Here is a 13,531-nt window from a genome sequence, read left to right on the forward strand (position 1 = left end):
ACCAAAAGCAATTAGTCCGTCCATTAGATGTATTAATTCTGCACACCATCCTGCAGTCATTTACCAGGAGTCTATATCCGTAATTCCCTTTACCTTTTATCTGTTTGCTTATTTGTTTTCATGTCTTCATTGGGGTCCTTTCTGCTGGCTTGAGGTTGACATGTCCTACCCAAAATTTTTTACTTTTAAAACTTTTACAAAGGATAGAACTTTAAACATCTATGGACAAAATTTTGCTTTGTATGTGTATGTGGCACTTCTATTACAGTCACTAAAGAAACAGAAAAACAAACACAGCTACCCCTCTGATATAAAGAAACAGAATATCTTATGCAAGTATCTCTCACACTTTCATCAATATTATCTACTGTTAACATTATCGCTTACATATTTATGATTTTTAGCCAAATCCTGTATTCCTTACTTAGGCAAATATTCTCATTGTTTCTGGATTTTGTTAAGTGTTGTGGCCTATCCTGCTTATAATCATTTCTGTTAGGTTTGTTTTTAGTAATTATTTATTAGTAGAAGGATCTTTTTTCCTCATCGGGAAGTTCTCAAATCTCAAATACATTTTACTAGAAAAAGAATACAACTATCAATAGTTTGATAGTTAATAAAGTGTATTTAAGAGTTTACCTATGTCATGTTTAAATTTACCAAAGCTTAGTAATTTTTTACTGTAGTGATGGATCACATTTCTTACAAAGTCCTCAGATGTTGTAGCTCAGCTTACTGTAACTCCAGTTGTAAACATCTGGTCCAATATCTTTCCTCCACAAGATAGGAAGCCCATTGTCTAAATTCCACTGATCGTGGTCTCCCAGACTGTGTGCTGACTTTTGTGGTGCAGGAAATCTGGCCCATAATAATTACAAATCCCCCTCCCTTTCAATCCCCCCTGGAAAAAAAGTAATTTAAAAGAAGTGCGCTCATTTCTTGCAATAAGTAATCATTTAATTAAAGAACAAAAATAACAGGAATCAAAAATGTTGCAGCTGTGTTTTCGTTACATTATATAAAAAAGAAAAATTATAATACATTAAATCATTTTGTATAACATGAACGTAAGTTTTTTACAAACTAATTGTGATTAGTTCAAAATGTCTTGTCAACATAACACTGAATGACAGTGCGTCATGTCCATTATGTCAGAGGCCCTGGAATGGTAAAGCCAGTACATGCACAGCATCTCCTTTTCCAAGATATGCTGCAAAACAGTTTAAAACAAGTGTTAAAGGAGAGCAGTCAGTTCCTTCCAGTAGCTTTACTTCATTTGTTTTCAACTGATCCTCCCACCCCACAGGCCATCACTCTTCAGGCATCAAAGAGCGAAGTACGTCCTCTGGTAGCTCCTGTGTGTACATGCTGCAGAGATTTCACCTCACAGTCCTTCTCTCACACGAACGTCAGGTTATCGTGTACTGAACTTCAGGGAAAGACCTTTATACATTCCCTGATGTGTGTTCAGCAGCAGTATCAAAAGTGAAGACCAATTCTTCTCAGAAGAAAATCTCTATGGCCTGTGAAATCTAGAAGGTTATAAAAAAAGACATTTTAAAAATAACTTTATAACAGCATTTTTTAAAATATATTATTGCAATAAGAAATAGTACTATTTAAAATGTGTCCATTTTGTTTAATACCATTGAATCACATTTCTAGAGCACCTTTTTTTATGAAAGATCCCCAACATGTTCTACATATAAGGCCAATATGACTAATAATATACTAAGGTTCATAGCATTTTATCCTTTTGGTTTTGGTCCTGTGCTACTGAGTGCCTCTGGTGAAAGTCCTCTCTGCACGTGGGCTTCCTCAACTACAAATTCTCTCTTCCTTGAGTTCTGTTATGTTCTTTTCGTTCTTCATTGACTCCCACTTCCAAATCTCCCCATCATGTATTTACAGTAAGGAGGATGGAAGTGAGGCTGGGAATTGGTGTGGGAGAAAGACTAGGAGTTGTGAAGAAAGGGATACTTCAGGAGTTTAACTTTGGAAAGAAAACAAAAAAAAAATGAACTAACAGGATGTTCCTGTCATCACCCTTACCACTTTGCTTGTATGTTAATTGCTTCTCTTTACTTCATTCTTTCTCTGCCTTTTTTAGAACATACTCTCCAAAACAATGACTGTGGTGCAGATCTTCAAAGATATTTAGGCATATCACTGATTGATTTAAATAGGATCTAGCCACCTAAATACCTTTGAGGCTGTGAGCTGTGTCTTTGCAAAGTGCCTGCCACAGTTTGGCTTCTACTATTATCTAAATAGTAGTAATAGATAGGCAGAATGCAATTTTGACATGACAATAGTAGCAAAACACCTGACTCATTCCAGCATGTTTGTAGTACATTACTGTGGTTGTAGAACTCAAGTGGCATCTTTAAAAGGATTTTAATGATGTAACAAGCAGTTTACAGTATCAGACAATGTTTTCAGCATAATTATGAATTAATTAGAATATCATTTTGGGCATACCCATTAAATATGAAAATTATGCTAGTAGACACATAATCTTCTGGGTTTAACAGTTACTGTTCAACTCATAATTGGTAAATGCCATATACCTGAAAATACATAGCAAGGGGATGTGATCGTGACAGTAATTCCACAGCAAGCAAGACTTGGTATAATGCATAGAATTATTTTAAAATCTATCATGAGATTATTCAAAACCTTTTTATTAATGCCTTTTTAGGAGGTGTGGTAGTGAAATTAGATATCTTCATATGTTCTGATACCCTTTGACTTGTGTACCTCAAAAGTATCTAATGGATGTTTATATCTGATTGTTTTACTACACCTGTTTACTGTTTTAACTCCTACAATAATGGCAAAAAATGTGAACAAGCTAGAATAGTGCTCAGGCTGATCCCTCTGTTGATAGCCTACATTTTCCGAAAAGTGTATGTGTGTGTTTGAAAATATGTGTACATTGTGTGTTCATTTGCCATGATTGCATGACCAGACAGTAACTGCATGCACATGTCATCAGTTAGCTGTCTGAAAAATCATTAGCATGTATAATTATTTGAGCATGCAAACACAGTTGTGCAGGAATTTTTTTTAAAGATATGGGCCATCATTTTGTTTGTTGCTAATAGTATACAATGATATGCTGTGCTCCTGTCAGCTTTCAGAAAATAAGCAACACTGAGTTGGTATTTTGATGTGCACCTTTTTAAAAAAAATACCCAACCAACCAGGTACTGCCACTAGAGGTATTGTTGATATACTAGGTGGCACTCTTTCCTCTGAATCTGTACAGAAGAAATACCCTGAGGCATTGGACAGTTCTTTTTCTCTTGGATAAGATGTAAAAATAAATTCCTAAACACTAGTGGCACGATGGCACTAGCTGAAAGTGGTTAGGAGTATTTAACCCTGGTGTCCTGGCCACATTTCAAAATGTGTCATTTTAATCTGCCTAATTCAACTCCTCAAGTAGCTTCAATTAAATAAACTATCCTTCACTGCCAGACCTAAGCCACAGCCTCCCATTATTGTAGCTATTATTTTGTCAGAAGCCAGTGACATAAACCACATGGCTGAAGCTCAGGTTCTGTAATGTCACAAGAACTGTGACAAATTCCCAGTTCTGTATATGCAGTCTGGAATTATCTAATGGTTAATATAAAACTTTGGGTCAGTTTCATCCCTCAGATATGTCCCATTTGAGAGCCAATGAGATGCTAATAGAAATCAAAGGGCAGAATTTGACCATTACTGTTGCTATTCATCAAAGTGACTTTCCTCCAATATCATCTTTGCAGTAACAAAGGTAACGTTCTGCCTCTTCCTTCTCACCTACTGGTCCACTGCCTCTCTTGCCACTTTCCTTACCCTTAAATCCCTTCTGTTTTTAACCAGATGATGTGGAGTAGATTTCAGTGCCACCTATCAGCAAGTGCCTTGTCTTTTAATTTATACTTTCTAATCAATATAGATCTACACATGCATTTAAATTTCCATGTGAATATAGTAATTGTGAATGGTGCTAGATTAACAGTGCTGCTGAGTGAGGACTCTTCTGTGTCAGCAGAGTATATGTGCTTACAGGCATCGGCACACTGCCTCACCATTCGGCTTCTGCCCCTCTAGAAGTGACAGTAATTTGGGGGTCTGTGCTCTCATTATCTGACGGTTGGCTTCTCTGCTGAGTTGACACAGGGTTGCCAATTCAGGGTTATTGTGATGGTGCGTTTTATGATGCTGACTCCCTTCCACTGGTAACTGGACTGAGACTCACTAAACATTTTACATAGGCCACTAAAACATCTACTTTCCATTGAAAAAGCTGGCAAGACCGTGAGTGCGTGAATGATACTGAAACCTTCAAGCAGAGCTTTTTCTTTTAAAATCCAGCAGAGTGAATCCTTTGTGTATTTATAATCAGTAAAGGCCTTCTCTTATGTACTATAGTACAAACACTTTGTCTTTTTATTGTTCAGCACTGGTATTACAGCTGAATGATGAGACTGCAAATGTAAATACTTTGCCTATTCTGCTGCGTTAAATCACGTCATGTTCTCTGTACAGTACATCCTGTGTTCCTTCTCTAGTCATGGCCTTTTAAATCACTGGTACAAACAATATATTTTGAGGGTTGGGGGTTTTGAGAGGGAGTTGCTTGTCAATAGATGATAATCTAACAGCAAATATACTCTGAGATGAAGCAGAAGCACTTTTATATTTTTTTTCCCCCAAGGTAAAGCTTTTTCTGCAGATTTTAGAGCCATGCAAGAACAATATATTCTGCAGATTCAGGGCTCAAAAGAATTGATACTGCAAGTAAAGGAAAATGAACAAATATCTGGATGACTGACCTTGTCAAATGCTTGCTTGATGCATGTACCTCCATTTCATTACTTTTGTATTCATTTAGCTCTTTACGAATTGCTGCCTAGGAATTGAAAATGGAAGTAAGGTTAAAAAATCATTTTGCATTTGTAAACATTTTTTTTTAAAATAGCAAATAAGAGCCCTTAAAAATAATCAAAACAGCCAATTCCATGTAAAGTGTGGCTACAAACAAAGGACATGTGGCCAGCCAGTATTGAGGAGAGCCAATATTCAGCTTCTCTCCATGCATACTGGTCACTGTCTTTTAAAGACATTGACATAAATACTATCATCAAAACCCTTATTGCAAAGGATTACTCCACATCATCAGTCATCACTGACTAGCTAATGCTAAGACACTTTTATAGAAGCAGTCCTAAGAGGAACATAAAATCATAATGCTCACTCCCCAACACTGAATGACACTCTGGTTAAGTTAATGAGCAAAAGCAGAGGTTCCTTATCCAGCAACTGGACAGTTGAAATGTGGAGAATTTCAGTACTGGCCCATTTCAAAATAAAAATCAGACTGCATTGTCACAATATGCAAATAATGGACCAGATGTTATAGTCATTTACATGTGTGGTGTTACACAATCATATCTGAGGGGAACATTTTCTGTCTTGGTACATTACACTCCATAAAATCCAAAACAGCTGTAAACTGATTTGTTCCTTTCCCCCAAATGACTACTGGCAATGGCCTGGATCAGATTGGAGTGATTTTGTAAATTTGTACATACTACTACTATGTAATTTAGCTACCTAAACTTGTGAAGCTGTAACACACAGGCATGTGTCAGATCAGAGATGTGGTTTATTGGAAGAAATAAAAATGTGGGGGAAAGTACTATATCTTTTGCCAAGCAATAAATGGATTTTTTCAGCCCCTAAGATGTGAATGTAAGTTTGTCAAGTGAATGAGAGAGCTAAAAGTTTAATTCTATGCTTACTTAAAAATTAATAGCTCACAGGACAGGACAAAGGGTTCCTTGAAAGGGTCAGACAATGACTCTCATGTTTCACACTAGATTAAGAACTAGGGTGAGCAGGTGCAACATTACTGATTTCTATGGAGATGCACCATTTACACCATGATTCACTTCGGCCTAATGATTGACACAAAATCCACTCTTGGATTCAATGGGCTGCAGTACACATCTAAGGGTGGAATCGGGCTTAAATTCTTATGACTCTCAGCTCCAATTTCAGATAATACCTTGCAGAATAATTGTGTGTACAGGGGATGTAACCCAATGAGTGGGAGTTCTGTTAGAAACCAAATATGTCATATATATATATATATTGATAAGTGTCTTCAGGAAAAGCACAACAAAACATAACAGCCTTGGGCTCTGCTCCCACTTTAAAAACACTACACGCATACACACACTGATATGAGATCCCTTCAGCCCCAAATCTATACAACTCAAACATGTAGATCTGGATGTTGATTATCCCAAACTACCAATAAAACTTCTGCTTTACAGCACTGATTATCACATAATACTGTTCAACATAATACTCCCTATAAGCACTTTTAAATGAATTCGGGAAGGCAGGTAAGACAAAGATGGCAAATTAAAAATAAATCCTAAATGTTAGAGTTCTCTAAAACCATTTATTACACGATTCATATATTTTCTACCTTCTTGTTGGGAAACTCTTCAGCAGATGTGGGAGTGAGAAAGACATCTGATTTCCTTAGCCCATGATCAAGCAGTGAGCAATCTAGTCCTATATTTGCCATTGTATCCAATAATTAGCTCAACATCCCCAGTTGTTTTCCCAGCCCCCTTAGCCAAAACTTTAAAACTTCTCATTCAGCAACCAATCTAGCCTGATTCATCATAAGCCATTTCCTTACTACCCAGTAGGATGACCAGACAGCAAGTATGAAAAATTGGGACAGAGTGTGGAGGGTAATAGGAGCCCATATAAGCAAAAGCCTTGAATATTGGGACTCTCCCTATAAAATTGGGACATCTGGACACCCTACTACCCAGCCACTTAAGTATGAAGTCTAGGATCATTTAATACTGTAAATCAAATATATGAGAGAAACAAGGTGGGTGCGGTAATATCTTTTATTAGCCCAACTTCTGTTAGTGGAAAGGACAAGCTCTTTGAAGCTCAAAAGCTTGTCCCTTTCACCAACAGAAGTTGGGCCAATAAAGGATATTACCGCACCACCACCTCTCTCATGGCCTGGGACCAACAGGGCCAAGCAATAAGGCAAAAACAATAAATCAGATATATGGTAAGCATGTAATAAAGTGAAAATGTGTGTACTCTAGACTGGCCACTCTCATGGCAAGCGAAAAAGTGCTTTCCTTGGGAGTTCATCAGTAGAGAATAAAGTAGTGATGTGTACATGTTTGTAACAAAGATTTTGTACTGAGTAACTTTTGGGGATCAAGCTTGGTCCTAAATTTCTCAGACACTACAGTAATGGGTGGCAAAGATCTATGATAGATCGTGTAGTATACTGCACTCCATACTTTTTCTAATAATTGTTTGTTTTTTTTTAAAAAAAGCCTTTTCACTATTAAAAGGTATGGTTTACATCCCATGGTCAGTGTGGCTTCTGTATGCTGAAAGTGCAGGAACATTTAAAGTACTTAAATCTGCATCAGCTATTAGTACCTCACTGAGAGAGAGAGAGAGAGTGTGTGTGTGTGTTTGTGTATGTAACTCTAGAGTACAAAATTTGGCTCATGGGAAGTATGGTGTGTCACTTTCACCGAGAGCACTCACTCACTCCAAGATGTATTTCCTTAGACTATCGAGACTTGTCTAGTAATATCACTGTTTACATGACCTGAGGTACCGCTTACAAGCAAAGCAAACAAAAAAACAGTAGTCTTAATTATATTTGTAAGTATGTCTGTACCTTATCGGCTGCTGATAGTCTTGTCCATGGTTTGTCTGCTCGTCTATCGTAGTCCTGTGCTTTTGCCACCTCTACATAATCGCTGAATCGAATTAAAATTTTTCTGTCTCTCAGTTCATCAACGGTAGGTCTCTGATTGAGCTGTATCAATAAGTTTTGTAAAGAAGTAGATCAGTATGAATAGGAAGTAAAATTGAGACATACATTCAACAGCACAAAAATGGAATCACATGCATTTTAGTCCCCATCTTCATTTTGTGTATTGTATATTTTGTATACACAAATATACATCTGAAAAGATTTGAAATTGATTAATTCGTCTTAAATGCACAGGAACACTGAGATATAGAGCCAGATTCTGATCTTATTTACATGGGTAACACCATCATTCCAGATTCACAGTGTTATAACTGGGTTCAGAATCTGTCCTACAGTCAGTGAGTGAAAGTTATCTATCATTAGAAACATTAGGATAGTTTTTGTAAAGGAAAACAATTAATTTTAATACTGTGCTATCTTTAGTCGTCTTTCTACACAGGCATTTTTCTATTAAGTAGACTTCGCTTTCCACGTGCCTTTATCTCAAGGAGCTACTGAAACGCTTCTGAGTATTATTGTTAAACAGTAATAATGGGGTAAATGGAGCTGAGGGCTATTGTTCAGTGGCTTTATAATGGAACATCTTGTCACACACAGCTTTCTAAAGCTGAAGTTGCAATATATTTCAAGTAACCACAATGAATTACAATGTAAGGGTTCAATCTTGCAAAATTCTCATAACTTTGGGGTCTGAATAAGGGCTTCAGTATTGGGCCAAGTGTAAGAACTATAGTCCCAAGGCTTAGCAAACTATCATCACAATATGCCTTTTGAATATTGCATTGTGTTACCACTGACTCTCGCGGGGATTTCTGCAAACAGGGCAAGTGACAGGATCAGGCCTAGAATCTGATAAACCTTCAAATGAAAAGATCTGCAAACAGAAATTTCAGGCAGGAATGCACCTGCTGCTCAGCAAGGAGGCAGCTTACTCTGGGATTCTCACTGGTACGAACAGTGGAAAGGAACTGCTTTCCTAGCAATATAGTTGCAAAATCTGCAGTATGAGGCAAATCTCAAATTAGCTGATTTTAGGTTCTTGTGTAAATTTTCCATTAGCCTCTCAAATACAGTGAATGCCATTTTAAAAGCCAACATTTGTGGATAATTATCTGAGATATTGTAGTTATTTTCTATTCTAGTTATTAAATACTACTATCTCACATATCATTGTGTATACATGTTGACTTTTAATGGTGACCACTATGGCTGTTTGTCTTTAAAATTATTTAAAATATTTAGATACTGTTTTTACTCTGGGCTCTCTGTTATTAGTTTGCACTCAGCTTTTTAAATGTCACTGAAAACATTTCAAGATTTTACCTTTCTTGTCAGCCTCTGCTTAATTTCCCTTCTTTCTTCCTGCTCTGTTTGATCATTTCTTTCTGCAGAAAAAACAAAAAAAGAGATGACTTTCCTCATGTAGGAAGATCAGCTGTTTCCAATATATCCAGGCAATAAAAGTTACAATATGGAGAAGCGTGGTGCTGTTCCTTAGTCCTAGCTCAGTCCTTACTATGCCTGCTTGGTGCATTGCCAGAATATACAGCTACCTTTCAATGAGGACACAGAAGCACGTATGCCAATGTCAGCTTTTCTTGTGACATAACCTCCAGTTACAATGAGCTTTAATAAACACAAAGCAGCCAGTCCAATTCTTCAGCTAGATAAAAATTTAGAGGGAAAAGCAATACCTTTAAAATTATGAATGAAGGATTGTTATGCCATGTCTTTGTTAGAGTCCTGTCACACTTGCATTAAGATGCTGAAACATTTTCCTGTACGTACTTCAGAGAAAGCATGTTCTCAGGCTTCATATTTAGTTGGTCACGTTGCTATACTATTCATCCTTGACTTACAGGATATCCTTTTCCCTCTACTATTCAAGATATGCCAGTTGTATTAGAGCCTTTTTATACTCACAAGTTTTCTTTTGTGATCTTCTGTTCTAACCTAAGCCAGTTTGCTTATGTGTGTTCCATTAACATTCAAGCCGTGATAACGCCTACACACTGGATCTAAAGATAGACTCGAGTCCTGTACCATTGTATGAAATATAGTCTTTGCCTTGGGATACTACTTAATGGATTTTCTATTTCTAGTGCTTTCTGTTACTAAATTTAGACTCAAGTCCATGACCTAAACAATGCTAGAGACCTAGGGAAAAGATGCTTAACCATTCAGTGAGCCTAGAGATCAGTGGTTTTCAACCTTTTTTCATTTGCTAAAAAAATTTGTATGGTGATGCAGACCCCTTTGGAAATCTTATACATAGTCTGCAGCCCCCCAGGGGTCTGTGGACCACAGGTTGAAAACAACTGCTATGGATAACGGTGTTATCATCCTCTCTCAGTTAAGCAAAAGTCATATTCTGTTAAATGTTGTCAGTGTTAAACTACTGTGTCTTAAAAGGCTATTTTTGGAAATGAGCCTTTTCTTGCCCCTCCCTTTTTCTGTATTCTTTAGATTACATTGAAATAAAGACACATGGATCTATTTTAAAGAAGTATTGTAGCAACATATCTGCAACTAGGTAAACAGAAAATGTAAATCAGAGAACTTAAAATTACACAGTACACTAGAATGGTGGTGTATATGACTTTGAAGTAGAGTACACGAGACTGATGATATGGCAGTGCTTCAGAAATGTCAGTGAGATGACCAAAGATTTAGATAGCACTTGGCTGCAGTATCTGAGGGAGAAATATGGAAAAAAAAAAGATGCCTCCAGGACGTAACTAACGTGCCTAGTTAAATATGTATTAGTCCCTTTTTGATTAGACCTTTATGGTTGTATTTTGACTTTTAAAAAAAAAAAAAAAAGCTGTTCTCCATCAATTTAAATGTCCACAAGAATATAGTCATGATGCACTCTACATGGGCACTGGGTGGTTTTCTAAGATAGAAACACGAATATGCCTATCTGGTCTGAAGATTGCTTTTTGTCAGTTTGAAATGCTAAGCAAACATCATGGTCCGTATCGATAATGGCACATCTAGATTTAGATAAAGTTAAACTCGTTTTGCTTAACAATTGTGGAAGTATAAAAAGCAATTCATGAGGAAGCAAATGCAAGATCTTGGTAAACTTTACCTATCTGATGGAAGGAAGTGTCAGCAGGGATATTACAGAATGCAAACATTAGTACAAAGAAGAACTAGAGAGCTTTTCACAGCAACCTCGTATTGCTGTATTTGGATCCGTTTATTAGTAAATGGCTGACTTTAACACTACACATCTCAATGGAGTAACAGTCCCGTTACACAGTGTCACGTGCAGTAGTGAAACTCACAACCTTGCTCTGTATGAGTTATGCAGGGAATTCTAAACTATGCATGACACGGAAGCAATCACCAGTGTTAAGAATGAAGCAGGGACTGTACAATCCAATGTAAGAGAAGCTGCCTCTTTGTACATGAATATCAATGGCTTGCTCTCAGAATATCATAGAGAACCCATCTGAACTCCCGGGACTGATTTTTAGGTTTGAACACACAGTTACTGTGGCAGTCATGCCCTGTACTGGACAAGCAGTGTTCTATATTTAAAGACAGAGGAATGAATAAAATCAATAAGATTATAAGTAAGTGCTGGGGGTTTTTTTAAGTACCTCTCTTATCCAAGAGTCACCTCTACGAGGGAGAGTAAAAAAAAAATATTTCTCTTCATTTCCTGAATATTTTAAAAAAGTAACATCATAATAGCACTTACAAGTCATAAGGTCATACTGATTTCAATGGGGGTATTAACATAATCATGGTTTGGCAGGATCAGATCCAATCATGCTCTCATTAAAGTCATTGGGAACAGTGTCAGTATCTCTCTATCACTAACTTGAACACTGACTTTTCAACTGTTGCAGTCAAATTATTTACCCTTCTTTGTCACCCGTTCTAATGTCCCTCCTGGCTCAGTGATGACCTGGGTTCTTTGCAATGTAGCTGACATTTTTATGTAATGAAAAAGGTAACATAAGCACAATTGTGCAGTTTCTGATCCAAGTGCATCCCATGCAAACCCAGAGAAACTGCACTGAAGCTGACAGAGTTAGTCCAAATTTATGCATGGTAAATCTAACCCAGTATGTTTAGCTGGCATTGTGGACATATCTTTAATTCTGCTTCATCTTCTGTTCTGCTTTAGCTCCCTCTGTAAGCTCATTATATAAATGTAACGCAATGGTTTTTTTTATATTAAAGCTGGTCAGTTTAACCTAGATTAAGGATGTAGCCAGCTTACATCAGAAAGTAACAAACATGAAGGACCAGATTCTCAGAGAAGCTGGGCTCTGATTTAGACCAGAGAACGAAGGGAGCAAGTTTTCAATGGGAGATGCAGTGTGTTCACTCTTTTGCAAATCTGGCCCCATCTGAGAGAGAAATTTTAGCTCAATTGCTTTTCCTTTTGATGGCTGGGGGTTGAGGTTAAATTGGGTTAATATGTTTACAGGTCACAAGAATTTGTGTTATGTGTTATTTGTAATTTGAATATGTGTAAATGACTGTGTATGCGTTGAGTGGGTAATTAATTTACATACCACAAGAACTATTAACAAAGTAAATGGTTTGATGTACTTCAATAACTGAACCAACTGAAGATGACCAAGGAGTCCCCTTGAGTCCCCTCTGTCTCCAAAGCCTATTGACTTCAATGACAGCAGCATCAGGCCCTCTTGTATAAACTGATAAGAAAGAAAAAGCAGCATGCAATCCAAATCCTCAGAAATTAAGTTGACACTGTAATCTTTGCTGTCATGCTGCTATTTTCCTCTTTGTTAGTATAATTTGCCTATACATTTCTAGTTTTCTCCTTCAGGAGAAAAATTGGGAGGCACAATTTAATTTTGTAAAGACGACCCTTCCTAAATCTAAACCATTCTGGAAAACTAATGTCCCCCATTTTCTCAGGACCTTCTTTCTTCATCAATTTTGTGTACTAGTGAAATACAACCCTCGAAATTATCAGATCTGATTTAAAAGACAAAGACAGCATTGCTTTCATAGAATGCAAACACATACTCCATTAAATTGTTCAAGCTTGTTTGAACAAGTAATTGGTTATTTTTCATATAATAATGTCTTTTACATTTTTGGTGCTAAGATACATCATAAATACAGCAGAATGTGTGATATTTTTCCTTAAAGCAGTGGTACTCCACCTTTTCCATCTAGCTTACCCCATATGACAACAGAAACAATTTTTAGGATTCCCCTGTTCTCATCATTTTGGGGATTCCCCGGCCATCTAAAGGAAGTTCAGCAAATGTCTCCAGCTGCTCAGACAATAGTAACAGGCAAGGAGTTTGATACCCTGGCACTGTCTCAGCTTGCCTTTTCCTGTCTTTAATTCAGTTTCTGTTTAAATTAGAAAGGTCAGGAATGGATCTGATGCAATTTACTTGCTAGGAAAGTCACTGTTCTGCAAGGATGCCTGTGCGCTTCACTTTGGCATTGATGGATTTTAATTGACAGTGTGCCCTGACTCTCTATGCAAAATGATAATCGAGGTGATTGCTAAACTGACAAAACCAGACTGTGCTTCCTTTCTCATGCAGCCATAACAGCAGGAATTATTTGAAAAACTGCTTTTGTATTATTGTTTTTTCTGCATTAAGGGGGATGCCTTCAGACAAGTACACATATCAGACACCAGAAAACACCCCAGTGAAAATTCCATTGGTTACAAATCCATTC

At 37.1% G+C, this 13,531-nt stretch overlaps 1 protein-coding gene across 1 annotated transcript in view; it reads right to left on the reverse strand.

The window, feature by feature from the left end:
- Window positions 1-983: 983 nt before the first annotated feature.
- PHACTR3 (phosphatase and actin regulator 3) overlaps window positions 984-13,531 on the reverse strand; it is a 159,968-nt gene continuing 147,420 nt past the window's right edge. The window contains exons 10-13 of the mRNA XM_032782626.2: window positions 9,161-9,222; window positions 7,739-7,879; window positions 4,830-4,906; window positions 984-1,532 (exon numbers count right to left, since the gene is read on the reverse strand). Of these exons, the coding sequence (XP_032638517.1) occupies window positions 1,517-1,532; window positions 4,830-4,906; window positions 7,739-7,879; window positions 9,161-9,222 (296 nt within the window). The 3' untranslated portion in view covers window positions 984-1,516. The remainder of the gene's footprint in view (window positions 1,533-4,829; window positions 4,907-7,738; window positions 7,880-9,160; window positions 9,223-13,531) is intronic.

Source organism: Chelonoidis abingdonii, chromosome 14 (assembly GCF_003597395.2).
Source record: "Chelonoidis abingdonii isolate Lonesome George chromosome 14, CheloAbing_2.0, whole genome shotgun sequence".
NCBI lineage: Eukaryota > Metazoa > Chordata > Testudines > Testudinidae > Chelonoidis > Chelonoidis abingdonii.